Here is a 21,660-nt window from a genome sequence, read left to right on the forward strand (position 1 = left end):
TATTCTATATGTAGTATTCAGCAAGCGTATAAAATCGAAATGATGGTCAACACGACAACAGGTATATGCTGTTTATATTTGCACTAGGTAGGTCTAATGTGAAAGTTTGTGAAACAAGGGGAGACTATTTCGGCCTCACCCGAGTCTCTGTCTCGGTAATTTACTCACTAATTTGTTGTGATCACGATGGAATGTTCTTGCTTATGTACGCCGCTACAAATTGGACATTTTTAGACAGATCGTACATCTCTCTCTCTCTCTCTCTCTCTCTCTCTCTCTCTCTCTCTATATATATATATATATATATATATATATATATATATATATAATTCCAATCTCTAAAAATGCCTTTGTTATAAACCCTTGGATTTGTCAAATTCATATCACGTGATGATAAAAAGTGACATTCATAGCACCATGAATCTCAGTTTAGCGCTATTTTTGGCTGGAACTACTTTATGAATTATGTCAACAAAGGAATCCCCGAGGAATTTCCTTAAGATTCTATTTTTAGACATCAAACAGTAATCGTCTGCTGTCAAACTTCCAAGTGTCAGCGTTAGACATCGTAACATGTCAGATGTTCCTATACAATGTTTTGGAGATTTTAATTTAAACACGTTAAATCTCACGAATACTTGTGTCGCACCACTTGAAAAAAGAAAGAAGTGTTTTATTTAACGACGCACTCAACACATTTTTTATTTACGGTTATATGGCGTCAGACATATAGTTAAGGATCACACAGATTTTGAGAGGAAACCCGCTGTCGCCACTAGATGGGCTACTCTTCCGATTAGCAGCAAGGGATCTTTTATTTGCGCTTCCCACAGGCAGGATAGCACAAACCATGGCCTTTGTTGAACCAGTTATGGATCACTGGTCGGTGCAAGTGGTTTACACCTACCCATTGAGCCTTGCGGAGCACTCACTCAGGGTTTGGAGTCGGTATCTGGATTAAAAATCCCATGCCTCGACTGGGATCCGAACCTAGTACCTACCAGCCTGTAGACCGATGGCCCGCACCACTTGAAGTCACACACACACCAAAACCATCCTCAGTCCTGTGTTGTCGCCACTTCCACAATTACAAGGCCAGTAAACACAGAAACTCGCGACACACCTGTTTCATCCAATATGAAGCCACGTGCAGAAACTAGAAACATTAATTTGCGCCCTCGATAAGAGTTTCTAGGGGGTTTTGGGATACGCCCCACTAGTCCCCCTGCTCCCCCCTGCTCAGCCGTGCCTGACGTGTCTAGAATATATATTGTTGGGTGTCATTTGAAGAAGAAAATCACAAACAACCCACAAACAACAACGACAAAAACAAAAACCACTTACAGGTTGAGATCGAGTTCAAAGATTAGGCAAAATTGAAGTTTTGTCGTTTGACAGAATTACAGAACATAGGAATTACAGTAGCATTTTGCTGCAAATACATTTTGATCTCGACATTGCTTAGAAATACAGAACACGCCTTAGGTGCGATGGATTCTTTAAAAAAAATATTTTGTTTAACGACACTACTAGAGCACATTTAATTATTTATTATCGGCTATTGGATGTCAAACATTTGGTAATTTTGTGACATATAGTCAACTGATCTTTTATACACACCATCCAACTGACAGGATAGCACATACCATGGCCTTTGATATACCACTGGCTAGAGCGAGAAATATATAGTCTTAGAGAGGATAATCGCTACATTTTTTCAATAGTAGCTAGGAATCTTTTATATGTACCATCCCACAGACAAGATAACACATACCACGACTTTTTACATACCAGTCGTTGTGTACTGGCTGGAACCAAAAATAGCCGACATGGCATTTATTTTCGGGAGTTGACTGTTTGGTGTCACCTCTCTTGATCTGAACCAACTGCACTGGGGTGTAGGATCGATCCCGTCGCTTGACCCGTTTAAAGCAAAACTTATTATTACTACTGTTGCTCTACCATATCAAAAACCGTGCTATGTACTGTCCTGTTTGTAGGGTGTGCATATAAAATAGGTAATATCAGTAAGAGTACGATATGCGGCGGTAAAGGGTTTGTCCTCTACGTTTCTATATCTGGTATATTAGACACCAAATATTTGAGATATGAAATGTGCTTGTTTTTTGTCAAGTATTACATTCCCGTTGATACAGCCAGTCATGTATGCAGTTTCTAGCTTGTTCTGGAGATGGGTCGAGTGCATACGTAGTCTTAGTTGACATCCATTGAAGATATATCAGAGATGGGGCGATTACGATTACCTTAGAATGTCACGATTACGATTACCAGAAAACTGAAAGTAATCGAGTACGATTTCGAATACATTGTCCAGTAATCACGATTACAAAAATGATTACATTTCCACAGATATACACAAATAATCAAATAATGTTACCAACATGATATTATTCACTTTATTTCACAACCATACCGATTTCATTTTGTGAAAAACATGATGGATAATTTTGGATTATTTATTAAATTATTTAAAAATAATTATGAACTTATGTCGGCCTATATTGCAGGGAGGGAATCAGTTTCCAAAACCAGATTTATTATTAATAAATTTGGATTATTGACGAAAAGGTACCCATAAACATAGGTATAATTATTGTATCAATGCATTATATATATATATATTGTTGAACTAACCCATAATTACAATATGCAGACTGTCTGATGACTATTACTTGTTTTTTTATTGTTTGTAGAACGTATACCATTTTAATACCATCCACAAATTAAAATAAATGATTTTTAGAAAACATTATAAATGAAGAAGTAATGAAAGAACGAAAGAAAATGGCTGTCCGTGGAATCAAGGTACAACTAACTGGCGGCCGACCTGCAGTCGTAACCACTAAGAAAAGAAAAGACATTTTGCCACAGTACCGAGATATTGTCAAGCGTATCATAGTTGAATTCAAACCCGAGATAACACTGTATATGCATTGAGAGGAACACAAGTGTGTTATTATAAATATTATTTATTTTTACGGCAATGAATTAGGACACAAAACTGGGGCAGGGTACAGCGCCCTTCCATATATTGCTAGCTATAGAACACTATTAATTCAAGTGGTTTTCATAGTAAACGTAAACACGATGAATGCCGTTATGTGAATGTGTGTCTTCATCCCCTGGGTTACATTCATATATATATATATTATATTCGATATAACTCAACATAAATACTATGTATATGACATGTTTTTGTTATACAAAAATACATAAACAAAGAAAAAATACACAATATGAAACAGTCTACAAAAATATCTCACAAAATATAATACTAAAACTAATGCAGCTTTGAAAATGCTATATACAGGCAAACATTAGAAGAGGGAGAAAGAGACAAAGGGGATAGAGGGAGGCATGGGTTGAGATACAGAAACAGAGAAAGAGGGAGAGGAGAAAGAGAAATGAAGAATACATGAAGAGAACGGGGGTAGAGACAGTGAGAGAGAGAGAGAGAGAGAGAGAGAGAGAGAGAGAGAGAGAGAGAGAGAGAGAGAGAGAGAGAGAGAGAGAGAGAGACCAGATTTGGGTGGAATTTGAATTTGTCGCGTCTTATAGTACAATGTTGTTCTTCCGTCAGTTCATGAACATATTTTCTCCGGATAATTAAACTTTTGGCAAGTCTACCCATCATGTACATTAACAAAGTCTGGGAATGTTAAAACTTTTGACAGCATAACTGATTTCCTTTTTTTACACCTGGTTTGTGACCGTCAATATAATTAACATAATTAATGCAAATGATGCGGTGACGCGCTTGGCGTCACTCTCTGTAGTAAGTCTGGTGACTGGTGACGCCGTGGTAGTCGCTGGTGCTGTAGTGTTTAACACGAGGACAGTCGTTCCGCCAGTTCCTATGGTAACGCGTTGGTAGCGAGTGTCGGAATTTACCGAATAGATAAACGTCAACTGTTCCCCAGGTTTTCCGGCGAGTGCCACTTTAATCGAGTCACTTAGTACAGATATGTCACTCACTCGGCGAGGAGACATCGGAACCCACTTGAAATGCTCACCAAGGAGAAGTACTTCAACATTTCTGAAATATGAAAGCCATCATAATGGTCATGATACTAGTAGTCGATGTAGCGCAGTGTTACACGATTATGGTAGGGTTTTAGATTGCACCAACAGAAAGGCGATAAACGGTGTGATGAAAATACGTATGCCTAACATACGCAGGCCGAAATGAAGTACAAACATGTTGATATCATAACCAATGAAATGTTAAGATTTAATTAGATTAAAATAACTTGATTGATTTCTGAATATTCAAAACTCTTCAGCAGCTGTTAATAACATTACTGCACTGGCTAGAGCTCGCTGTGCTCAAAATACACACACACACACACACACACACACACACACACACACACACACACACAAAACAACAAAAAACAACAAAAAACACCACACACAAAACACAAAACCAAACAAAGCAAACAAAGAAAAACCCGTTGTACTCAAACCTGTAAGATCTAAGATCAAATCAGTAGTTTGTAAGCGCCTATGTGCTAACGACGAGTTGTTGCCATCAATATGACGTTACTTCCAGTAACTCATGGGTTCGTTAAACAGGAAAGGAAAGTAATGTTTAATGTTTATTAAACAAATACCTTCGTACATTCTAAGGTTGGAGTATTTGGTGTTCACTGTGATTATTTTGACATACGGGTAATAGATCCTATGACCCATAGTACCTCTACTACCGAGCTACATCCCACTCGGCCTGGCTACCATAAAACATGTAGCACGTCACATGTCGGCGCAGTCCAACAACAGTATTTATGGGAACATCAAGGTAGTACCTAGATTTAAATTAGTGTGGTGGAAGTACAACATGAATCAGGGCACAGTATTATAATTGAGGGCACTTTTCGCATTTTGCTGGTGGGTGGTGGTGGTGGGAGCTCTCTTCTTCCCAGTCAACACCAATACAGTGCATTGATTATTAGATGCCAAACAGTTTGCAGTTCTGACATATAGTCTTAGGGAAAACCCGCTACACTTTTTCCATTAGTAACATTGGATCTTTTATATGCACTTTCCTGCATACAGGACAGCACATACCAAAGCCTTTGATAGGGCCCTGATCTTCGTCGCAGATGGTGTGTGATAGAAATGAGACAGATCGTTAAAGTTGAAATGTGTAAGAACATGATGTCTGTGTCTATCTGCAGTGCGTTACAAATTTCATGGAAACCATGCTTGAAACCAAAGATAATTACATAATAATGTTGTTACAGATGTCAGGTGTGTAGTGACCTACTTGAAGCGAATTACAGGTGTAGTGTAAAACAGAAGATAATATGGCCAGGTGTGTAGTGACCTACTTGAAGCGAATTACAGGTGTAGTGTAAAACAGAAGATAATATGGCCAGGTGTGTAGTGACCTACTTGAAGCGAATTACAGGTGTAGTGTAAAACAGAAGATAATATGGCCAGGTGTGTAGTGACCTTCTTGGAGCGAATTACAGGTGTAGTGTAAAACAGAAGATAATATGGCCAGGTGTGTAGTGACCTTCTTGAAGCGAATTACAGGTGTAGTGTAAAACAGAAGATAATATGGCCAGGTGTGTAGTGACCTACTTGAAGCGAATTACAGGTGTAGTGTAAAACAGAAGATAATACGGCCAGTCATCGGTACAACACAGTGTCACTGGTTTCCTGTCGGAAAATTCAAACTGGAACGCTGGTTGTTCCATATAGAACAGTCTGCTTACAGGATACTAGAAAAAATAGAAGTATATTAATTTTCATGTAAGAATTTGTGTTATTTAAGAGAAAGAGCATATACTTTATTTCTGATACAGTCAAGTAAGAGTTTTGAAACATGATACTATTTTAAATAAAGGCTTATTAAATGAATCAGTAAATGAACACATAGATAAATAAGTGTGAATATCTTTAACAACGCCCCATCACACAAAAAAATCGGTTATTGGGCGTCATGGAAAGTTATATGAACGGATGAAAATCGATACAGTTTGTGGACAAAACAAAATACGTGAAACTGTGGTCAATTAAACCATGATCAAACTATGTCCACATAACATATATTAAACACTACACAATACTTTAAAAGAATAACCCCAGACCTGTAAGAACGATATCTGGAACATTGGTGTCCCCACCCCCTGTCTATGGACGTGGACACCTAGATAGAATGTGGGGAAATTTTATACATAAATATCACAGATCAGTAATTAAAAAACCCTTATTTTAAACCTTTGACAAGATAGCGGTTATTGTATACTGTATTTATGAGAAAACCTTCAAGAGAATTTTGCCACCCCAGCACCACTGAGAGGAAGAACACTTACAGGGGTCTATTTAAATATATAACAGTTCCACAAAGATATCACTAACATGTCGTCCAAACGCTGCAGTCTGGCCTAACGAGTAGTTTCCGGTGAGGTTCGCAGCGAATATTAAACCAAATTTAAACGGTCCAATCTGACTGTACGTCGTCCACACCTCTCCTTCCGGTCCGCTGCCATCTTGAAACGCTGCCTGAAAACAATGCAAACAACAATCAATATAAACAAGCAAACATACGAACAGACATACACATACAAACACAGAAACAAATCAATCAACCAACCAATTCATTAATGCTCAATGGAAACTTATTAGTCTAATTATTAAAAAAACCTGTCCTTGCTAGCTCCGGCACTCACCAAATTCGCCGATTGCAAATTTGAGGACAAAACAAAAATGGCGAATTTTATTTTCATTTGGCAAAATAATTTCATGTAATAATTGATATTTTGTTACAAAATAACTGGGTTGTGTTTTTGCAATTTGTGAAATTTAGTAGATAATTGGGAGACATGTTCTGCTCGCCCAGAGCTAGCCCTGCATGTGTTTCAAAGTAATGCCTCTAGTAGACTAGATATGTTGTAATAGTTTGTCTCGAGTACTCAGACTTCCTTCAACAAAAGTATGGATTAAAGGAGAGGACAATTAAGGCATTTGGCCTGGTATGCATATTCAACGATATATAATGCACATTATTGCTTAATATCGTATAGTTAATTAATAAAACGGTTAAATGTGACGGCTATTATATATAACGGGCGCAGCCATTTTGTACCTTCTCAGTGAGTACGTCCTCTGGCGAGCTGGTGGTTACGTAATACTTAACGCGTAACGTCAGGAATGAGCCTTAGAATTAGAGAAACACAATCTACCTGTTTTTTGCGGGATGACAAATAGTCATGCATTGCAATGTTCTGTAATAATACACATCGCAGTAAGCCAGCAATAAGTATATCAATATATACATATATTATTTTTCAATACAAAATAAAATACCATTGTCAAAGTGGCTACAAAACAAGTCGAAACAATTAACAATGTTTTGCCCATGCATTAACATACGTACTGAAATGATACACGGAGTGTTTTCTTAGTTAATTGGTCTATGCCGTTAATCGCTTCTACCTGTGATTCCTAATTGACAGGTGTGTCTTTGATTGGTAACCAGACGAGCCAATTAATTGACGCTGTCTAGACACAAAAATACATACCGGTATTGTGGACTATTACCTGTCGCCCCTAAAATTGTAATGGACATGGTTTATTACTGTAAATAGTTCTGTAAAACTATTCATTAAGTAGACTTTTCCATCTAAAACCACAGAACTGACCAATTACGTAGTCCCAAAGAAAAGAAAATTATCACTTGGGTATCGTGGGTTGTCGTTTTTCCTCCAACGTAGCATATCAATAGGCCTAATAGTGTACATTTTCCTTTGGATTATTTAACAGAGAAAAATACTATAACCCCATTTTGTTCCGTTAATGCAACTTGAAATATATTTAGTTAAATAGTTTATTATATTATTACGTCATTTATGCTGTTTTACAAGTCAGGTTGATCAAAGAGAAGCGATTTGTCGAAAATTACTGCTTTTGTCTACACTGTACATACAGGAGATGGTCAGGAGCTGACGTCACTTCGCCCCAAACTATCCTACCGGACGTCACAAAAACGAAACAAAATGGCTGCCCCCAGTTAGCAGGAATAATCATGTTTTTTCATTAACTCTAAAATTACGCGTTTTTCATTTGCTAAAGTGTCAGTATGTGTTGGTGGTCCGGGTATGCATCTTTCCAACACATAAGGCTCTTGTTTGAGTTGACCCTACCTTTAACGAATACTCCAGCCAGTCGACTTACATTTGGTCCGAGTAATATACCTGAATTAGCTGCGCATCAATCGCAGTCGCCGGTCTAGATGGCTTCAGAATCAAACCATTCGCATTACAGCAACTGAAAATAAAAATATAAGTTACAATATTTATCTGAATAATATTGGCTTTAAACATACACTACAATACAATCGAATCTTTGATAAATAAGAAAAAGAAATGTTTTATTTAAGGTTAGGGGAGAAAAGAACCCAGACACACAACCAGATTACATTACTTGATGATAAAACAAAATTAATGTACGTTTTGAACATTTCACATACTAGTGCTTTTATACTAGTGACTATTTCTGTATTGCAGTTTATGATAAAACATTTTACTTCATCGTGTGCTTCAGGCTGCTTAGTTTATCTCCAATGGCAACGGGACCCGTGCTAAGAGTCGCCACGATTTGTTGTCTTATTGGAGCTGGTTCTCTCGAATCTGCGAAGGAAATAAATATAGAATGCAGTTAATTCTGAAGTTTCCTAAATTATATTTAATAGTTTACAGCGCCCGACAATAAGTGGTGTTTTTTTAGTAGTCATCACTATAACAAATACAAAGACCCACCCTAATACAAGTGTATACCCCCAACCCCCTTCCCCCTCTCCAACAACCATGGGGAGAGTGCATTATTATCAGGCTTATAATTAAACTCATCCTCTCTCTCTCTGAAATCTCTCTCTCTACCTCTCTCCTTCCCTACCCCCCCTACCCCCCCCCCCCTCTCCCCTCCCCCTCTCTCTCTCTCTCTCTCTCTCTCTCTCTCTCTCTCTCTCTCTCTCTCTCTCTCTCTCTCTCTCTCTCTCTCTCTCTCATTTTGACATATAGTCTTAGCGAGAAAACCCGCTACATTTTTTGATTAGTTGCAAGGGATTTGTTTTATATATACTATCCCACAGACAGAATGGAACATACCACGACCTTTAATATACCAGTCGTGGTGCACTGGCCGGAACGAGAAATAGCCTAATGGTCCCACAGACGGGGATCGATCCTAGACCGACTGCGCATCAAGCGAGCGCTTTATCACTGGGCTACTCAGTACCGGGATGCGAACTTAGTACCTACCAAACTTTACTCCGATGACTTAACCACAACACAACCGAAAGAAAGAAATGTTTTATTTAACGACGCACTCAACACATTTTATTTACGGTTATATGGCGTCAGACATATGGTTAAGGACCACACAGATTCTAAGAGGAAACCCGCTGTCGCCACTACATGGGCTACTCTTCCGGTTAGCAGCAAGGGATCTTTTATTTGCGCTTCCCACAGGCAGGATAGCACAAACCATGACCTTTGTTGAACCAGTTATGGATCACTGGTCGGTGCAAGTGGTTTACACCTACCCATTGAGCCTTGCGGAGCACTCACTCAGGGTTTGGAGTCGGTATCTGGATTAAAAATCCCATGCCTCGACTGGGATTCGAACCCAGTACCTACCAGCCTGTAGACCGATGGCCTGCCACGACGCCACCGAGGCCGGTCAACACAACCGAAGACGGCAAAGTATATGGATTTGTGGAATCCCAGTAATGTTCTTACACTGCGGGTTTCCCGACTCTGTCTCGTTTGACCAGAATGTGTCCTTGAATGGTGCCAGACCTAGGGCGTCGGCCAGTATGGAAGTGACCCCGATCTTCCATTGGTCAGCATCCTTCATGTAATCCGCGCTTACACGTACCTGAGGATGACAAATAAAGTTAAAACTTTATTTAAAACTTCAACACCACTAGACAACATTAATTTATTAATCATCGATATCTGGAGTGTGTGTGTGTGTGTGGGGAGAATCTTCAGTGGGGAAACTGTCTCCATAGTGTGTGGGGGACAAGTCATATTTTAACCTTTTTTAAATGTAGAATAGAAAACCCCCATACATTTGCATCCTCCAGTGGGGAGGCGGGGGGGGGGGGGGGAGGGGGGACACAGGCTGTGATACGTAGTTAGAGGAAACTCGCTACATTTTTCCATTAGCAGCAAGGTACTTCTATAAGACAGCACATACCACGGCCTATATTATACCAGTTGTAGGACATTTTAACTGGTTGAAACGGGAGGTGGGGGGGGGGGGGGGGCAACCAAAAAGGTCCACCGTAGGGATTTGACGCAAGTGCCTCAGGCGAACGTTCTACCGAATGAGCCAGAGATCTCGCCCCGTACCAGGAATGTCGCGATAAAATACCACACATCCAATGTTATTCGATTCCACTGTTCCTAGCTTTTAGAAAGGCTAAACCATGTTAGGTAATTACTGCTTTTGTTACAGTTAAAATTGAACTATAAAAGATGCAGGTGCAATATTTCGCTATTCTTACATGTAATTTGTGGTATATAATTTACAAATTAATCAATCCCACATGCAATGTTTCAGTAATTAAGTTTAAAATATCAAGCTAGACAAAAATAACTAAAATGGCGGTTGTAAAACTTTTCAGTAAGGTAGACAAACGTGGGGGTGGGTGGGTTTTGTATTGACCTGAGTGACTGATGGAACTTCCACCGACTGGAGGGCGTGTCTGGGTAGGGCGCCACTGTACTGTATGGCTATGTTGTATTTCCGTGCAGCACCCATATCCACCAACCATTGTCTGGCGACGTGCAGGTCTGTTTTAAACACCGACATCAGCTCCGACTGTTTCCTCATCCAGTCCTAGTTATACACAGAGATAACGTGACTACCACTGTGATCGAGTACCAAATATACAGAGATAACATAGCTACAACTAAACTCGAATGCTAGATATATATACAGATATATAACATATCTACCACTGTACTGTGATCGAGTACCAAATATATACAGAGATAACATGGATATAACTAAACTCGAATGCTAGATATATATTCAGATATATAACATATCTACCACTGTACTGTGATCGAGTACCAAATATATACAGAGATAACATGGCTATAACTAAACTCGAATGCTAGATATATAGAGATATAATATAACGACCACTGTTATCAGATATACAAGCAGATAACGTAGCTATAACTAAACCCGAATTCTAGAAATACAGAGTAATGTAGGTAGTGCTAAACTTCGTTCCTAGACTCGTATATAGAGATAACATAGCTATCACTAAGCTCCCGTGATATAGATATTTCATAATTAGCTCTTAGCTTTAGTCGTTGATATACAGATATGACATACCATCGAGTGTTAGATTTTATTGAAAGAAGACGGGAAGTCCTGTACTACAGTGAACATCACATCTCTATTTACCATACATATACGTACTTGTTGGAATAAAGACAGTCCCCACTGTTGAGCCGTGCTGAACAGATAGTTCCAAAATTCCTGGGGGAGAAAGGGGAATGACAATTATAGTGATATAACAACGAAATGTTGAGGGAAATTGTATAGGGATGTACAAATGAGATGTAACTAGATGATTGTTATTTACAAATCCTCACTTTTCAAACGGTATTGGTAGACGTTTATTTGGTAGAGCTAAGGATCCAGACAAGCAGGCTGGTCGGCAGGGAGAGAGAGAGATAGAGAGAGAGAGAGAGAGAGAGAGAGAGAGAGAGAGAGAGAGAGAGAGAGAGAGAGAGAGAGAGAGACAGACAGAGACAGACAGAGACAGAGAGAGAACGAGATAGAGAGGGGTGGGAGAGGCAGACAGACAGGAGAGAACGAGATAGAGAGGGGTGGGAGGGGGCAGACAGGCAGGCAGGCAGGTAGGTAGGCAGGCAGGGCTATCCCTTCTGGAACACTATTTATGGTTTCCACACTTACCGACTGCTTTGGCAGAGCTGTGTCACCTTCTACCAGAAAGGTGAAGTTACCCCCGTTGATTTTCGCATAAGTCGTGTTGGCTGACCTGTTAAAAAGCCGAGAAGACAAAACATTATAATATAAGAATGAACAGGCTTAAGACAGGGATCGATCCTAGACCTACATTTACCAGCAGGGCTACACCCCTCCCACTAATTATAAAAATGCTTACCATACACCACACTGCGCAGCAAGTTTGTTCCTCAAGGCGTCTTGAAATTTCCTGTACAAAGAAAGATGAGAAAGGAAATCAATAATTGTTTGACGACTCCCCAGCATATTTTAAACTACTGCTATTAAATTGATGTCTAACATATGGTTATTTGGACACTTGATCGAGAGAGAGAGAGAGAGAGAGAGAGAGAGAGAGAGAGAGAGAGAGAGAGAGAGAGAGAGAGAGAGAAGGAGAGAGAGAGACACAGACAGACAGACAGACAGACAGAGACATACAGAAAGAAAGAGGGACACGGAGACAGAGATGGAAAGAGAAAGAGAGAGAGACGAAGAGAGAAGGAGAAACAGAGACAGAAACAGAGACAGAGAGAGAGACAGAGACAGAAAAAGATTGAGAGAGAGAGAGAGAGAGAGAGAGAGAGAGAGAGAGAGAGAGAGAGAGAGAGAGAGAGAGAGAGAGAGAGAGAGAGAGAGGGGGGGGGGGGGGCACAGCGCTCACACAGGGTACCCTAACAGTGGATAATTTTCTGTAACATTTCTCCTACAACCAGGGACAGAAAAGCAATCTGACTTTAAGAGAAATCCCTGAATATATTCGACCTCATCGAGAACCTGCGGCGGACGGCAATATTTGTCAGAGTACGAGGTCCCTCTATGGGTTCCAAGAAGACGACCCAGTCTACCCATAAACAGGACAATCCATACCACGGTCGTTGACATACAAGTCATGCGACACTGGTTGATTCGGTTGCGACCCATCACACCCCAGGTGGGCGATCAACCACTGAGCTATAACCCGCAAGAGGAGTGTGCAGTTCATTATGCATTCACGATGACATGACCTCTCGAGGGTTCAGTGTAACTCATTATGCATTCACGATGACATGACCTTATGAAGGGTATGGGCAGCCTGGTTCTATACAGGCGTCGGAAGATTTCAGCAGCTGGAGGGGTTAATAATTTAATAATTCGCCTTCCAACGGGGTGGTGGTCAACGTATTATCTTAAGTGTTAGGGAGGAGGAAGTGCCCCTGCACCCCCTCGTCTTTTTCTTGGAGTTTTGCAAACATTAATATGTTTGGAATCCGAATGGTTAATCACACTGTAACGAAAACACCCGAAAACGCCCGAAAAGGTTCCGGAAATGACACGAGTCTGCCAAACAGCACTCACCTCATCCCACTGGGTATTGCGTTGACGTCAGCGTCCCACGTAATCACTGTCGTCTGGTTTTCTTCCTTTACGTACCACCAGTCATCCAGCTGGAAATAACTTGAAAAAAGAAGACATTGGAGATATTTCACAACTACACCGTTACGGTGACGGATAGTGATAGGTCACCACTCTGATTGTTAGAGATATTTCACAACTACACCGTTACGGTGACGGATAGTGATAGGTCACCACTCTGACTGTTAGAAATATTTCACAACTACACCGTTACGGTGACGGATAGTGATAGGTCACCACTCTCACTGTTGTTGACAACGTGACAGAAATTTGCTTTCCGCTCTTTACGATTAAAAGGTCACTGGCTATCGGGGTATCCAACACAGATAACTTTCATTTCTTTTCTTTATTTCTGTTCATATTTTAAACTACACAAATATATCATTGTCGTCTGTTATGTATCGGTCCCAGGTCAGATCACTGTGGTATAGGGCCACGAAAATTGAATACCGTGTCCATCTATGTTTGTTTCATGGACAAACACTGGTAAGCCGGAGAACGTGTGTCCCATTTGTTTTTTCAGCGCAATAAAGCAATCCAAAACAGCATTAAAGCAGTACTTCTCAAAGTAAGCAGATTCATTCATTAATTTCAAGTTGTGTTCATGCTTATATCCAATTAAGGTTCAAGCACGCTGTCCTGGGTACACATCTCAACTATCTCGGCTGTTTGTCTAGGACAGAGCGTTAGTGGTTAGTCGTGATTGATTAGTGAAAGAGAATAGGGTGTAGTGGTCTCACTCCTACCCACTGAGTCGTTAAAACTCGCTCTGGGTGGGACCGGTACCGAGCTGCGAACCCAGTACCTACCAGCCTTATGTCCGATGGCTTCACCATGACACCATCGACATTAAAATTTTAAAATATTCCTTGTTACTATCATTTACGTAATAGACGCATGGGTTTAAAATTAAGTTAAAGTAAATACGTTAAAAAAGTGCCATTTAAATATCGAAGTCAATTTAGGTATACTTCTGTATATGTACAAACTACATAATAAGCAAAATAATTTAATAAGTACATCAAATTATTTAAAATACTCACTTAACCGAGGTCTTCTGTTGTTTTAAATTTTTCTGAACTTCCAGAATCGTCTGCTCGTACGTACTGTTATCAAGTGGATTGTCGTAGTAAAACGAGCCTGTTTGAATAACATATAAAAATGCATGTAAAACTAGCCATGGGCGTCAATCCAGCTTTAAAAGTGTGGGGGGACACGTGTGTGTGTGTGTGTGTGTGTGTGTGTGTGTGTGTGTGTGTGTGTGCTAAACGAAAACGTGGGGGGGGGGGGGGGACATTTATATAGACTGTCCCCCGGCGTTGAAAAGTGAGGGGTACGTGTCCCCCCTGTCTCCCACCGATCGACTCCCATGAAACTAGCTAAATAAGGCAAAACGTAGAAACAAATCGCATACGACCGCACATACATGAACCCGTTCATTTAAAACACCTATTTTTACTGTGATGGATAAGTGGAATTATATTTTTACATTGCACATTAGTGTATTTTTGATAATAATTCTGGAAAAACCCCAAATGGTTATCTTTACCGTAATCCATCCAATAACCGATGTAATTTAGCGTCGAATCCTGTGCCCGCAAGTCTGGTTTACCGTACCACTTCCGTAGTGTTTGTCCCCACCCTTCAAACGCCTTTAAACAAACAAATAAAAACATCAAACAAACACACAAACAATCAAACAATCCAGCCAAGATACATGGGGCCGAATTTACAAAGCTTGTTTTAGTGTTAGTATAAACTGAACGTGACAATTTTTGACGTTCTTGCAGGTATGAATCCCAGAACCGCTTGATACACTGTATGAACGACTTTACACACTGTATGAACATCATAAAATTATTGTAGTAGTGTTGGTGGTATAAAGTGCTCCTACTGGCAGTATCCAGCGGGTAGTTCCCTATTAGCTCAGTTGATAGAACACTGGACTCTTGTACTGAGAGTCCGTGGTTCAAATCACGTGTTCAGACTGGCAATTTGCAGGTGTTCGTGTATGGACCGCCAAGCACCATTTAACGACGTAACAGTCACACATTTCATTTTGTATTGACAATATCCTGTTACTTATACTGACAAATCATTCCTCAAATAAATCCAGTGTCCGATTTTTTTTTTTTTATAATTTAAGCGCATTTACCAAATTGCTAAACCTTTTTGGCTAAGTATATACTATTAAATAATAATCGAACTCTTTCTTCAGAAAATTAATACACGGAATAAGGGAAATCTCCATTTTCTGGAATATATATTGTTTGACCAAAAACAGAGGGGGCAGGTCACTTGGACCCCCGCCTGAATCCAAGAACTTAAAACAAAATAGTAACGCCATAATTATATTTTACTTACAATAAATCAGCAACTGCGTTTGAGAACCACGTCTTTGTAAATTCGACCATTCACTTCCCCATATGCGGGACTGTACATACCACAGCCACTGGTTGAGATGTAACAAAATGCGAAGTCGTCAATGGTACGACCCACTCACTGTGACCTATGTTATCCTGCGAGGACGGGTCGAAGCCCATTGGTAAAGCACTCGCCTGATGTGCGGTCGGTCTAGGATCGATCCCCATTGGTGACCCATTGGACCCCAGTACATCACAACTCGCCGTGGTACGTGCTATCCTGTTTGTGGGATGGTTCATTAAAAATCCCTTAACTGAAAAATGTAGTGGGTTTCCTCTCTAATACTGTTTCACATCCGATAGTTGACGATTAATAAATCAATGAGCTCCAGCCCCGCCCCCAGCTCTAGTGGTGCTGTTACACAAAACAACCTTTAACCTTGTATGTTGTTCTGCCAATGCTACAGTGGATACATCCAGTAAACATTAAAGCAGGCATATAACGAATTCACCTTCTCTCAGCAGAAGTGACGAAGGGGCGGAATCTAGCTCAGTCTGGGGTGCTTGGGTCGTAGGATCGATCTCCCTCGGTGGACCCATTATCTGATTGTTGTTTTCCAATTCCAATCAGTGACCTACGACTGGTATATAAAAAACCGTGGTATGTACTATCCAGTCTGTGAGTAAGTGCGTAAAAAAGATCCTTTTCTTCTAATATAAAAAAGTAGCAAATTCCTCTGAATAGTGAATACTATGCGTCAGAATTACCAAACTTATGACATCCAGTTGCATCTACGATTAATAAATCTATCAATGTGCTCTAGTTGTGTCGTTAAACAAAACAAATTTTAACGACTGTAGTGTTAATACCGTATTTTACCTTGTTTATGCCGTGTTGACTGTAGTAGATTATGGTCTGATACTCAAAGCCAGCTGGCACGCTGTCTACATCTCCCATGATGCCCCAGTAAGCACTCGCTACTCCCGGACTTTTTCGGAGATGAACGGATGCCGACATGAACTGGTTGAAGGCGGATATGACGACAGCGTTTCCTTGCTTATCAAACACGCACACTGGGCCGGCACTGTACCCATCTCGGAAATCCACGTTCTCAATATTCCATCTGGCAAACACATTTCAGTTTAAAGGGGTAATCTCAGCTTTGCATAATGATAAAAAAAGACATTTCATGAATTGTATGAATTTTGCCTTGAATTAAAAACATAAAATCCAAATAATATCATTTACAACTATGTTTAACATTTATTTTTGTAAAATGTAATGCAGTTGACCGATCGGTTAACATATGACGTCACAGTTTGAATTTAAATTGTATCTCTATATTGACAAATAAATGGCTGCTATTTTAATGGATCTACGATTAATATTTTCTATGAACATGGAAATTTTCACAAAGATTCTTGAGGGGAAAAAAACAACGATTTACGTCGAGTGAGAACATACTATAATTTTGATATTTATCGATTAATTTTGATGATATCGAGTTTTCTTCTTCAAAATAACGTGAAAAATAGCAAGTTTAAAATGCACCTTTAAAATATGGGAGCGGGAGGTAACTCAGTGTGACGTGCGCAAGACCATCGATGAACATTCCAATCGTGAGAACCGTACATGTATACCACAGCCGTTGGTATACCAGGGCCGGGACGTAGCCTAGCCCAGTGGTACAATACACTAAATCTGATTCCACAGAGCTTTTGTTTGATTATTCTCGAGTCTAGTCATGTCATTAAAATTACATGTTGTTAACTAGTACCAAAGCTACACGAAGAAACGCTTACGCCAATATGCGAAACGAACCTGTGCTGTACTTTCTTGTGGTTCTTCGTATAGTGTTGGTAGCGGACTGGTTAACACTATGTAGGTTTAAAGGGACATTCCCGAGTTTGCTGCATTGTAAGATGTTTTCGACTAATAAAGTATACGATTAAACTTGCATATTAAATATATTTTCTTGTTTAGAATATCAGTGTCTGTATATTCAGTGTGTTTCTTTTCGTCTTAATATTTGTAAGAAGCTCAACTGGATTTTAGAAAATAAAATGAAATTTAACCTAGTACAAATATAACGATCAGAAACACGTTTAATATACAGCCACCAATATTTTAGGGATAAAAATATATTTGATATGTAATTACAATCGTGAAAAAATCTTTTAGTCGATGACATCTTAAAACTTGCAGCAAACTCAGGAATGTCGCTTTAATCAAACTAAAGCTCTGTGGCATCAAATTTAGAAAACATTTAGCATTTTAGACACAGTAGCTGGCTACCATTTGGTCGTTGGCAATTGCCGAAGTATTACACACAGTCATCTCTAGCTTTCCCCCTTTCCTCTCCTGGACAGAGAAACCGACCGAGGCCGGTACTTGTGCCCAGGACAGGCGTGCGCTACAACAGCTTGTTCTGAATGTGCACGTTAAACAATCAGTTCAGTCCAGACTAGCTCTCCCCTACAATGCATAAACAAAAGGGAAGGCTAGAGGTCACACGAGCTAAACTATCGTATGAGCGCGATCATAACTGTCCAATCCCCGTGTAGCGCTTGAACGGTATAGTATTCGGGCAAGTTCGTACATCTCCCCGTTGAAATCCTGCTGGCTGCCAGTGCCGGGATGCGAACCCATCACCTTCCAGCCTTAAATCCTTTGGTTTACTAAAGTTGATATCGAGTTTTCTACTACCTCTTACCTTCCAATACTTTTGTTCTCGTCCCCGATCCACGTGCCCCCGTACGAGACGTAGCCGAGTTTGACTGAAGACATGAAGATATCAAAGGAAGGAAACCCGCTGATAGTTTTCATGTCTTTGGGTGCCCTAGTTCCGTTCACAGTAACCAGGTATTTCTGAACAAACACAACAACACAGACTGACAGCAAACTTTATATCTGATTATCATTAAGGGGCGGGATTGAGCTCAGTCGGTTCAGCGCCCGCCCGAGGTGCTTGCGTCGCAGGATCGAACCATCCCGGTGGATCCATTCAACTGATTGGGTTTCCAAACAGTGCACCACAACTGGTCAAACGCCGTGATATTTACTTTCCTGTCTGTGGGAAAGTCCATAAAAGAGATCCCTTGCTGCTAATGGAAAAATGTAACGGGTTTCATCTGACGACTATGTGTCAGAATTACCAAATGTTTGACATCCAATAGTCGATGATTAATAAATCAATGTACTCTAGTGGTGTCGTTAAACAAAACAAACTTTAACTTTGATTACCACTACGTACAAGCACCATACCACCATTTGTAGTGTCGTTACTGTCGTTTTTTTTTACTAAAATTAATATTAAATACTTACATGTTTATAAGTGGGTTGACCTCAGTGGTATTAAAATACCAGTTGGTTTGAAGTTACTTGTTATATACTCTTCAAAAAAGTAGGAGAACTCTAACAAGAATTTACAATTGCCAACATTGTAAGATATAATAGTTGTGGAGAATGGTTATATGATAATAGTGAATTAATTGGACAAACATTACAACCGGTAGTTCAGTATTACAGTAGGTTTTATGACCACCAAAGATCTTGAAGGACGATTGGGGTCAAAAGTGAAATTTGAAAGTTGACGGTTTTTTACCAGTAAATCGCAAATTCAAACAATAAAAATTACTAAAAACTAAACAATAACAACTGTATTATCAACAGAATGAAAAAGATTGACAGAAATAATGTTCCACAGTGAATAATCGACCTTCCTGGAAATTGTCAAAATCGAGAATGACACCCCACGCACGTGTACGGAACAACTGCGTGATGCTCGTGCAAACTATGTAATGTGTTTCGGTGTGTTGATAAACAGATCTGAACGTTCTTTACTAGGATGTATGTGGTCAAAACATATGTTCGGTCTAATAGTTGATAGTAATATTTCAGGTTCCCCTACTTTGTTTGTTTGTCTGACATAGACATTGCGTGCAAAAGTTAATGGTGGTGTGCAACCTTCTACAAACATGCATACGCGCACGCGCATGCATACATACTGACTTATCTATACATACTCATACACATATATGTACTCACAAACACTAGTATTAAAAAACACATAAAAACGCACACACACACACACACACACACACACACACACACACACACACACACTGAAATGCAAATATACGCACACATACGTTCGCAAATAAATAGCCTACATAAACATTAATTAATTAATTCATTCATTCATTCATTCATTTACTGATCCATCCATCAATTAATTAGTTAATTCATTCATTCATTTATCCATCCATCCATCCATCCATCATTCATTCATTCATTCATTCATTCATTCATTCATCCATCCATCCATCCACCCGTCCGTCCGTCCGCCCATCCATCCATCCATCCATCCCTCCGTTCATCCATCCATCCCATCCATCGATTAAATCATCCATCCATCTTAAAACCCACCCACCCACCTAGCCCGAGTACTCTGACTGTAAGAGAGCTAGACGGACATTTGGACATAAATACGCTCTCATTACAGTCAGAGACCAAGCTATGTATTTTTTTGGCAATTGCCGACAAACAAAAAGTTGTCAAAGATTTCCGCTCTAATACCACAACAATCCTATGTTTGACGTGAAATACCTTTACATCGATCATTTTCGAGTTAATTGATTAAAAGAAATTCAGATATTAATCACTAACACACACACTACAGAAAGAAACCCGACAGCACCCACATTCAGCTATGCTTCGGCAAACTCCGGACAGCAGAATTCTAAGTTCGCCGACCTATATCGTGACGTTGCGTCACATGATCGCCCTCTCAGCCATTCCGTCTTCCAGGGGCCGTCTCAAAGCGACAAGTGCCCGACAATCACAAAAAACCCCAGAAGTTTGTTTTGTGTAACGACACCACTAGTATATCAAAGGCCGTGGTATGTGCTATCCTGCCTGTGGGATAGTGCATAGGCCTATAAAGATCACTTGCTACTAATGATAAAATGTAGCAGATTTCCTCTCTAACACTATGATAAAATTACCAAATATTTGACATCCAATAGCCGAAGCTTAGCTGAATGTGGGTGCTGTCGGGTTTCTTTCTGCAGTGTGTGTATTAGTGATTAATATCTGAATTTCTTTTAATCAATTAACTCGAAAATGATCGATGTAAATGTATTTCACGTCAAACATAGGATTGTTGTGGTATTAGAGCGGAAATCTTTGACAACTTTTTGGTTGTCGGCAATTGCCAAAAAAATACATAGCTTGGTCTCTGACTGTAATGAGAGCGTATTTATGTCCAAATGTCCGTCTAGCTCTCTTACAGTCAGAGTACTCGGGCTACCACCGACCAATCACTCACTCACTTATTCATTCTTTCATTCATTCATTCATTCATTCATTCATTCATTCATTCATTTCGTTCATTCTGTTACCTGGGAGAAGATGGCGAACGGCGTATCCGCACGAGTGTACGTCTTGATGGACAACAGAAGCGGAACGTTTCCAGCATAGTACCAGTAGTTCACGGACTTCCACGAGCCCAGTTTGTCGGAACCGGAAGTGTAGGTAGTTTTATCCAGATGGAGGCTGTCGTCAAAAACGGCTACTCGGTATTGTAAACCATTGATGTAGAAAAACCTGTCCGCGTAAACCAGCCAATTAGAACCATTCACTTGAACTTCATAATACCCAGTTAATGACGTCTTCACTTCAAACTGTGCACCCACAGCTGAAACAAGGAAAGAAATATATTTATATATATATTTAAAAATACTATTATTTTTATTATATGTTAAAATTAATAGAGTTGCTAAGCACAAATAATATTAAAGAATTGTGTAATTTAGATAAATCTCTCTTTAAAATGTGAAACCTATGTCTTTGTACTTGGATACAAAGGATCGAACCACCTCA

General features: G+C 39.8%; 1 protein-coding gene across 1 annotated transcript; it reads right to left on the reverse strand.

Moving 5' to 3' along the window:
- Positions 1–2,976: 2,976 nt before the first annotated feature.
- On the reverse strand, positions 2,977–17,064 carry LOC121384124. The gene is made up of 14 exons (XM_041514364.1): positions 16,657–17,064; positions 14,963–15,065; positions 14,457–14,553; positions 13,357–13,455; positions 12,182–12,232; positions 11,971–12,055; positions 11,470–11,529; positions 10,702–10,875; positions 9,768–9,906; positions 8,555–8,657; positions 8,223–8,295; positions 6,388–6,531; positions 5,608–5,747; positions 2,977–4,057 (listed from the first exon to the last, which is right to left on the reverse strand). The coding sequence occupies exons 1-14, from the start codon at positions 16,792–16,794 to the stop codon at positions 3,715–3,717; spliced, it is 1,749 nt and encodes a 582-aa protein (XP_041370298.1). The 5' UTR covers positions 16,795–17,064; the 3' UTR covers positions 2,977–3,714.
- Positions 17,065–21,660: the final 4,596 nt, after the last annotated feature.

The sequence above is a fragment of the Gigantopelta aegis genome, chromosome 10, assembly GCF_016097555.1.
Source record: "Gigantopelta aegis isolate Gae_Host chromosome 10, Gae_host_genome, whole genome shotgun sequence".
In the NCBI taxonomy this organism is placed as follows: Eukaryota; Metazoa; Mollusca; class Gastropoda; order Neomphalida; family Peltospiridae; genus Gigantopelta; species Gigantopelta aegis.

Bases quoted from the DNA above. Each gene is read 5' to 3' on its own strand.
- LOC121384124 (XM_041514364.1), bottom strand. From the start codon at position 16,794: ATGTCGGCATCCGTTCATCTCCGAAAAAGTCCGGGAGTAGCGAGTGCT. The intron at 5,748-6,387 runs GTTAGTGATATC...TATTTTTTCTAG, and splicing joins CTGCAGCGTTTGGACGACAT to TATCCTGTAAGCAGACTGTT. The intron at 4,058-5,607 runs GTAGGTCACTAC...TTCATATTTCAG, and splicing joins ACACCTGTAATTCGCTTCAA to AAATGTTGAAGTACTTCTCC.